Here is a 10,094-nt window from a genome sequence, read left to right on the forward strand (position 1 = left end):
AATGGAGGATATGTGTCTATACTCTGTCCCGGGTTTTTGCTTCCACCACTTTTTGCTTAATATTTCAATAATAGTAAATACCTTTGTGCTCAAACTACGTACATCCACTAATATGAAAAATGTCCAGATTATCTGTTTTGAAACGCCCCCTCTACCGCTTCAGGTTTCAATACACATCCCAAAATTGAAAGTCAACGGAGATTTTGCATTGCATCAGCCATAAATAAGCCCGGATGATAACGTTAAAAAATTGCGCGATGTATTCCGAGTGTATTCCGAATGGAGAAAAGATGTAAGCATTTCCCATTACAAATCTCCGTAAGAAAATTGTTTTCGTTGCTGTGAAATTTTATGAGTGAAAAGGGATAATTTTTCAATGAAGATATCTTGGATATATTCCCTTTCATCGATTTCAATTGTATTTCTTTCACAGGTGTGTGTAATTTTATTAAAAATCATCAAAAAGTGATGGAAGCAATAACTTGGGACAGACTATAGTGAAAACGCTGCTAAATATTTTTTCATTTATAATGTGGCTTGAATAATCGAAGAAAATAGACAAACTGTATGATGATACGATGATAAATCGGCAATGTTATATGCTTCAAAAACTGTAAGGAATTTTTTTCACAAAACCTATCAAATGTAAACTATTCATGCATTTTTTTCAGTTTGAGGTGTATCGAATCAACATTAAAATTATTATTTTTGTCGGAATTTGTTGTGCTTCATGTACTTAGCTACTGATTTAAAACACCAGAAAGTGACCCGCAATAAAAGTGGGGATGTCGATCATAAGAACTACTGTCAAGGTCGCTACTTCAAAGATAGAAATATTTTGTGATAAAGATCTGTTTCCTTTCATATCATTATTTCTGTTGACACCAAACAACCAATTATAAACATGCGTTTTGGATATTTTGCAACTTAGTTGTAAAAAAAGATACGGAGTACCCCATATGACTGTACAAGTAGTTTTCCCCTTCATCATAAAATTGACATTTTTCTTATCGTTTTATGAATGGGAAATGTAGAGCGCATGCTTGAACAAGGAACATTTTTTTTGTCACTAATTAGCCTTGGCTAGATACATCTCTGATTAAGATATTTTGTCTTTTCAAGCATGCGCTCTATGTTTTCTGAAAGAAAAACAGTTTGAAAACAAGCTGTTTTATGCTAAAAATGCAAAACTGGCGGGAAAAGGTTTTCTTTACAATGTCATATATTTCTAAATTGTGGGAAGTTGAATCAAAATGAACATTATGTAAATTATATAAACATCACATGTATATCTGTACAAAGAATTACAGTAAAATGATGATGTTCATTTTAGGGGGCCATAGCCTTAGCCCGGGCGCCCACCCCCCCCCCCCCACACTTTTTTTTTTTGCAAAGGTAGACCTAACCATTAGGCACATAGCATCAGAGAGGGGCCAGCCCCCCCCCCCCCAACACACTTTTTCTCAAAGGAGTCAAAGGTATACTAACCACCTCCCCCCGAATTAGAAATTTCATTGTTTGGGAATTTTTTTTGACAGGTAAGATATTTTATAGGTATATAGGTAATACTATATATGCTTCCGGCGCCATTGTGACATTATGTATAAATTACATGGTCATGGGGACTTGGTGTGTAAATCATTATAAAACTTCTTGATATTTTCCCAGGTGTGTATAGAATAACAAATATGTCAGTGAAACCTACAAAGATGGTGCGCGCAACATCGTGGAGTGACGATGTAGAAGAAGCGTATCGGTTCCAGTTGGCCGGATACAGGGACGCACAGGATTACGCAGTCTGCAAAAAAGCCGAGGTAAATTCTGTCACCATTGATACCCCCAAATAAAACAGTTGTGATGGGGAAGGGTATATAAAGGAGTGATCAGTTGTGATGGGGTAGGGTATATATAGGAATGATCACTTGTGATGGGGTTGGGTATATTTGAACAATAAAAGGCTGTTTTTGCACGGTGATTCATTTGGGATATAAAAGTAGCAACATTGCAGGAAAAATACATAACCAGCGTTAGTGGGTTATGTAAATTTTTCCTGCAATGATCGCTACCTTCATAACCCACATGAATCATCAAAGATAGCATTTTATTGTTTATATTAACATTTTTACTTTAACTAATTAATAAATTGATTATGAAAAGTTAGTAAAATTCACTAAATTACTCTTAATGTACATATAAGTATGTCAGCTAAAAGAAACAGCCAAAGTCGTCTCCTGTGAGACTTTGAGTCTGGCATCATCATGATTATTTCGTGCAGTCCGTGATTTTACTGAGGTCGCTGAAGGTTCAGATTAACAGGGCGTGTCAATTTCAGTCCTGTGTCAGTTTCAGCTGCTGTAGATTTCGACCAATTGATAAATGGGGCGTGTAGATTTCAGTCTGGCTGTTTCTATAGAGCTTAATGAATTAACTATAACTTTCCGTAAGAAATAGAGGAACTTATACTTGGTAGATGTGAATATATAAGATTGAACAGTTGTTCAGAACGGTTGGGTATATATAGGAATGATCAGTTGTAATGGGGTTGGGTATATATATGAATGAACAGTTGTGATGGGGTTGGGTATATTTATATACTTATATTTAATACATTTGTTGCAAATTATGAAAATAACAATGTGTTCCATACTTTTTCTTTTGTGATAACCTAGAAAGCCACGTCGATTAAGATGACGTAACAAAAAATAGTGCAACAATGTTGCAAGCATTTGATTATCGTGATAAATAAATATGACACTACTTTTGACAAGACAACACTTTTTGGGAGTTGATTTTTAATCAACTCTCCTATGCAGTCACTCGGACAAACCGAAAGTGAAACACTGTTTGGACCTCAGCACAAATCATTGCTCCTGACAAGACTTAGTTCTTGAAAATAATTGATCATTTCGATGTAATAAAGCATTGTTTTTCAAGGAAAATTATTTACAAATACCTTAAAAATAGTCAGATTTTAAATGGTACGAACAATTTAAATATTTTTGTAGTCGTATGTATTCCTACGCCAGAGTTCAATATTTACGGTGTCAGCCGAGCGTTTGGTTGAACGAGACTAGAGTTCAATATTGCTTGGATCCATACAATTTGCGATAAATATTTTTACCAGTGATACATAGTTTGATTGAATTAATTTTATCTATAAATATTATTTAACATGATTAATGTGGAGGTTTCTCGACATTCTAGTTGAAAAAGTTCAAAAATTCATATTATAAAAATATGCGTAATTCAAATTAGAAACTAAGTATACATGTACTTGTCATGCAAAATAACATATCATTGATTTTAAAATAAATAAACATCGACAAAATCAACTCCCGTCAGTTCTTCAGTACTTTGATTTATTATTAAAAAGGGAAACAGAAAATAAAATTACTTGTACAATTGAAAAAAAAAACAATTGAAGCTTGGCGGAATAGTTCCACCTCTGTTGAAGTCGCAGAGCGGTTAGAAATTTGAAAACAAAGCGATCGAAAGTTGAGTTAGATTCTACTTACGCATTGTCAGGGGAAAATCTATCGCAGAATCAGATTCAAGAGCATAATGATTTCCTCCGACATAATAGAGGAAAGCAATTTTAACTTCGAAATTCTTTTTACGGAACAAATCGGACAGAGAAGCACAAGGAGTTAAATTTGACCGTGATCCGTGAATGGACTAAACACGAAAGGTCTGTGATATTGCGTTTGTAATTTTGACCGAGACTTGTAATAAAGTCAGATATGAATTTTAACTAGATTAACTCCTTGAGAAATTGCAGTTGTAATTTTTAAGAACGCTTCGTTACGATGTCGATCCACAAACATTCTGTTTACAGGCCTGAAGTGTTATCTAACATGAATCATTTATCCCCCGCAATATAAATTGAATTAATGTTATATTTTTTAAGAAAATGAATGAATAAAACTTAAATTTGTATAACAAAATACAGATACGATTATTTTTTATGCCTAAATTATGTTTTCATTACTATATGTAAATAGGTGTGTTTCAGCACAAGTCGGTCAGTTTTTGCACATAGAAAAAGTAGTGACCTAGATTATTCATGCGCTACTTTGACCTCTTGACCCATAATGATGCTATGCAGTGTTATATAAGGGAAAACATTTGCAGGAATGAACAGTTGTGATGGGTAAGGTATATATAGGAATGAAGAGTTGTGATGTGGTTGGGTATAAATATTCTAAGGAATGATCAGGCAATCAAAGCTCAGTCCTTATGGTACTGACCAGTTGCTCTCTCTCTGTCTCTCTCTCTCACTCTCTCTCTCTCTGTCTCTCTCTCTCTCTCTCTCTGTGTGTCTCTCTCTCTCTCCTCTCTCTCTGTCTCTCTCTCTCCTCTCTCTCTGTGTCTCTCTCTCTCTCAGTCTGTCTCTCTGTGTGTGTCTCTCTGTGTGTGTGTCTCTCTCTCTCTCTCTGTCTCTCTCTCTGTCTCTCTCTCTCTCTCTCTCTCCAGATGTTAGACAATATTGTAACACTTTAAAAATTCCAGTCTTATTTATTTATTTATTGTTGAATTAGTTACCTATCATTTTCCTTATTTTCAGTCACCCGTGCTATTTTTAGAATTGTTTTATATACCAAGTTACTCATAAGGAGTGATGCCCCATTGTTATATAACCGATCACTCATCAGGAGTGATGACAATTTACTATATATATATAGAACGAAAATTTAATACAGGGCAGTGCGTTTTTGACTCCGTTTAGACTACAATGTGATATTCTTTGGATTTATTGTTTATTGTGAACTTTGTTGATTTTATATATCTATATCGAGATTTTAACAGTTACTAAAATAAAATGTAAACAAAACATTGGACTTCTTATTCCCAAGGAGGAAATTAATCGCCTGGGGCGATCAGTGCTTAAATATAAAAAAGCTACCTGGTGGACAATCGGTTTAATTAACTACATGAAAATGGGAATAATTGCTCGGACTACGTTACAATATATTGAATGTAGTGGTGTTATATTAATTTATTTTCACAAATTATATACATCTAGTTTGTTTGGAACGAAGCACATAACTGTTAATATTACAAAGGTGACTTATAGGCCCAATGGGCCGGGTGCCCATTTTCATGTACAAGTAGTTGTTATAAAATTTGTATCATACGGCACAATTGTACATAATATGCACATGTCACTATAATAAATAATTTACTTACTTACTTACTTACATACTCGGAGTGTGTTCAGTATTGTTATGAATGAATTTCTCAAAGTGGCACAATAATGGAGTTTAATATCTGATAAAAGATGACAAGTTTCATTGTCAGATTAAATTGTATTTTTGTGAATAGGAGAAAAGGAGTATGTATTTAAATTCACATATGCAAGATCACTTGCTCATTGGTGACAAAAAGAAAATTTAATTATGAATTAATTCATGTAAATGAAGAATGATGTATTCACATAATTTCAATATAGAATTCATTATTGAAAAATTACAACTTTTAATATCAAAAGACCTTTGATAGCTGAATAAAATGCATACAGATTCCATTCTAAAAATTTGTGCACAAGGAAAGTTTAGTTTGGAGAATATATTTTTCTGCATCAGTTCCTGCCAATTCTTTATATCAATATGATATTAATGAATTTAGTGAACAGGTCCCAAACTTAAAATTTTCACGATGAAATCTTAGTTGTTTGTCTCAGCATATATATTCTTCTGCATATCATGTTTCTATAAAATACCATTAAAAATTCCAGATTTGATTGTTTTCATAATTTCATTCTATTATATTCTATCATAATGTCTCTATTTGCGGTGAATGGCATCTAGATAGAATGTTCTATCATCAAAATTATTTTGTTGTAAAATAAAGTTTAGCCTGGTCACTGAACAAATCATTCCATGCTAGGTCAAGGGAAGGGGTGAGGGTAGGGGTCTGTACACCCCCACCTCAATTTAATTTTTATTCATTTGTTTTATGCTGTTATAATGATGATTTATCAGTTTATTAAATGAGATTTCATTTCTTTTACAGACAGACAGATGGCCACACAATGGATATATAAAGAAGCTGATTCGTAAGGATGGGTGCTGGTACTACGAGAGTGTTCCGACAAAGATGTACCCAAGTGCAAACTATATTCCTATTAATTATCTACTCCCTCTAGCTAGCTAATTAACACTGAATTATAAAGACTGTGTCTGTAAATATTATACATGTATATGGGAAGTCTGCATGTTAAATATCTGAGGTGTTACAAGCTTGAAATTCTCTTTTTGTGTGTTTGTTTAAAAGTCTCTTATTTATATCTTTTGATGTTTTGAAAATTTTCACTGAAACTATTTCCCAAGCATGAAACATTCAGCTTCATGTTCATTCATATCATCACCATGTTATAACATGCTTCATTTGTAAAATATTTTATTTATTTTGCCCAAAGTTGGCACGTTGATATGATCGGTCACAGATGTGGCCGACTGTGTGAAATTCAAATCACACTCAAGTAGATTATTTATACACTAGCATACTGTGGCCATGTTATAAATAACTATTACATGAATTATTGATTTGCACTCATTCAAATTTTTCCTCATAAGATGAGAAGTACTATTGGAGATCAGTATTAACTAGCATTTTGTTGGATGTGACCTGAGTTATATTGTGACAGAGTACTAGATATTTGAAGTACGCATTTTTAGAGTACTGATTAATTATAAAAAGCATTGTTGATCAATAAATTGACAAACAAGAAACATTCGTTTCTGGGTTATTATTATTTTTTTTAATAAAAAAAGACAAACTCTGGTTAAAAGATGAGTTTACAGGACAGTGGTGTTGTATGATTTTGTTTTTCCTCGTTCTACTTGTTGTCAATAGTTGAAGCATGCATAATTACAATTACATAATACATCCCTAATTAATGTCTCAGAAGCAATGGTCCAGCCACTACCTTTGTATAAGTATTGAATACTTAGGACCATTTCATAGCTCTCAAGATCCATTCACCGCAAATGTGGTTTCACGATGAAATTTGACATGCAATTCTCAGTGCAGAGAGTTTAATCAATGAACCCCATGATTTTATTTATTTCAATTTTCCAACAATTTACTATTATTCTAAAATTTTTAAAGTCGGCCTCCTATCATTGCTCCATGTTTGTTTTCAATTGTAATCTTTCAAGAATGCAATAAGTTCTAATAAAACTACTTTTCAAGCGCTGTGAATATTTATTTGGTAACCTACAAACTCTTTACAGAAGGCGGAAAACAGAGCTACATCTATACATCTATGGTAAATCCAACTCGGCTCGTTTTTACTCCCGGTCTACATGGTCCGCGGAGTAGTGCTATTTTTTTCTCCGTTATCAAATTGCGCAAATAATTAAATTCTTACAATGCATGCAAAAGTATACTTTAAATCCTAAAAATTCAGCATTGGTAAGTTAGGGTTTATGATCTCAAGCAGAATATGCAGTCATTGATAGGAAAACTGGATGACATTTTCTCTCGATCTATTTCTTGAGAGTTAAGCTTTATAAATACATGTACAGTTCTTATAAAGAAATGATAATGAAGATGGGTGGGGGGTGGGGTGGGGGGGGGGGGTAGATAAGATAGCGTAGATGTCCATTCGGTTTAGTCAAAATCTACAAGTTCAATTTTTTTTTCAATTTAATTAAATCTATTTGATAATGTTATAATACAAGTTTGCACAAGCAAAATTTCTGACTATATTCAGTCTTAAATACACTTTAACAAACGATAAGAAAAACACAAAATTGCATTTACAGAAATTTGTGGGGTCGGTAACATAGGCGTCGGAACCAGGGGGGCTAGGGGGGCTTAGCCTCCCCACTTTTTTTTGGCAAAGTTAGACCCCACCATTGGCCACATACTGCCACATAGCATCATAGAGCCCCCCCCCCCCCCCACACACACACACACACACTTTTTCTCGCAGCAAATATAATTGTTTGCAAATTAACCATGAAAAAATTGAATTATTGAGAAATTGGGGTAATATGGTATATTAGTTTTTTTTTGCTCGTCAAGATTTCTGAGGATTAGTCTACCCTCCCCCCCCCTCCCCCCAACTTTCAATTTGCTTCCGACGCCACTGGGTAAAGTTCACAAGCGTTCTCTTACCCTCGCCCAAATATAGCTCATATTTCCAGACAGTAACCATGTATTTTATATATATTCATGTCGATATCAATATGCTTTCATTTCTGCATTAATGTGAACATATTGCGGAAATATCAAGTGGACTTCGCAGGCGCGGGAGTTCTGACATTACGTTTTCGTCACTCTACACTGTATCTAACTGTGAACGGCATATGTAGATTGCATTTGACATATAAATATTGATATAAATAAAAAAAAAACCCAGAGTAATTATTTTATATGAATTCCAAATCATACTAGCATCTGATACGATATATTCTCTCTCTCTCTCTCTCTCTCTCTCTCTCTCTCTCTCTCTCTCTCTCTCTCGCATGCTTCTAATGTCAGCGAGTAATTTTTTTAAGCGACTATAAACAAAACGATGCCATGCATATATATGCGCATTTTTTACAGTTAAGGCGAAGTAGGAATAAAATTCTTCAATTATACCTCTTCAATTACTTCTTTTAGCAGTTAGCACGTATATAGATGTTTTAGATAATCTCTTTGTTATTTCTGATATTATCTATTTATTTCTTCAAAAACTTTCGTTAACTCAATTCTTCTATAAGAACATTTATAATAGCTTATTGCAAGATAAAGAAAAAAATATATTAAAGTTTAAAAAATCAATGGTGTATAATATGAGTGAGATATGTCTCGTCATATATAGAATGAAGTTTCCCTTGCCCATATTTAACAAATACGAATTATTAAATTAAATAATGACAATTTTTAATAAACATGAAAAAACCCAAGAGACTCTTAATGTTATTACCATGTTTTAGGGTGCCAAATACTTGTGAAGATGTCAACAGATCAAATAAATCCACGTGTTTATTTGATTCTCATTTTTACATTTGATTATTGTCTGAAAAAAGGAAAACCAATGCAAGTTCCGTTTTATTTTAACTTTAGTTATCACTTCGTTCAGTTATTAAAACCTTTGTAAGTGATATGACGAGTTATGATTTTTTAAACATTATATGTTTTCATTTTTTTCCTCTTTTCTCCAAAATTTTAACAACTGAACAGGAATCAATGTATTGGTCACAAAGTTGCTAGTCCTAGATCTGAAGCAATACTGATTTATTTCCGGATAAGCATAGTTACTCTATCTACGAGTCTTTCTTCCTATATAACTATTTTAAAAAAAGTTAACAAGAATTATCAGGTATCAATCGGCATTTATTGATCTTCGGTCCTACATTCGTACGTTTTTCTCCCTATAATATCACTTCTATAGTAGAGAAATCAGCACATCCAGCAATATCGTGAAGACACCCTCATAATTCCGCACCCAAGTCAATATTAACACATGTGCACAACTAAAAAAAGGGGGGGGGGGTGTCCGGAGCCCCTTCGGAAAAAAATTTCATAAATTTATTAAATTTACATAGTTTTTTAGATACGAGCATGCAACAAATAAATCAGGGGTCATCAACGTACTCTCTACGTATGCCCTTAGGCTATAGTCTTTTTCATTCTCACTTTTATCAGTAAGGGGTCCTAACCCCCCTCCCCCCTTTAACCGCCCCTTTAGTTCCGCGCACGTGTTAATTTTTACTGTGGTGTCTTCGCGATATTGCTGGTTGTAAATTGTGATCAAAGAGAGGTAACTCTGTATCAGCTATATAACACAACTCGTAGACTACCTATATCGTAACTGGGTAAGAGGTACATAAATTGTTGCGCGGATCAAAGAAAAAGGGGGGGGGGGGTCAGGGGAATTAAACTTACATCAAAACTTGCATAGTAATCTTAAATTGTTGAAGTTGTCATGCGCGGAACAAGAAATAAATGCTTTTCGGGGGGGGGGGGGGGGGCACCTCCCTTTTAAGTTCCGCGCATGGTTGTGCAAATTGTGACCCATTTCTGTAAATTTACGAGGGATATCAATTTGTTCAGACAAAATAGCTTTGTATGTTTAAACTTCCAGCTATCAATGTTGC

The 10,094-nt window shown here is 34.0% G+C and overlaps 1 protein-coding gene across 1 annotated transcript; it reads left to right on the plus strand.

Moving 5' to 3' along the window:
- Window positions 1–1,640: 1,640 nt before the first annotated feature.
- On the plus strand, window positions 1,641–6,972 carry LOC128161109 (meiosis expressed gene 1 protein homolog; the record flags this gene model as incomplete). The annotated part of the gene is made up of 2 exons (XM_052824347.1): window positions 1,641–1,814; window positions 6,013–6,972. Coding segments are annotated over 2 exons (315 nt in total), but the record flags the coding sequence as incomplete, so codon positions are not given.
- Window positions 6,973–10,094: the final 3,122 nt, after the last annotated feature.

Source organism: Crassostrea angulata, chromosome 8, assembly GCF_025612915.1.
Source record: "Crassostrea angulata isolate pt1a10 chromosome 8, ASM2561291v2, whole genome shotgun sequence".
In the NCBI taxonomy this organism is placed as follows: Eukaryota; Metazoa; Mollusca; class Bivalvia; order Ostreida; family Ostreidae; genus Magallana; species Magallana angulata.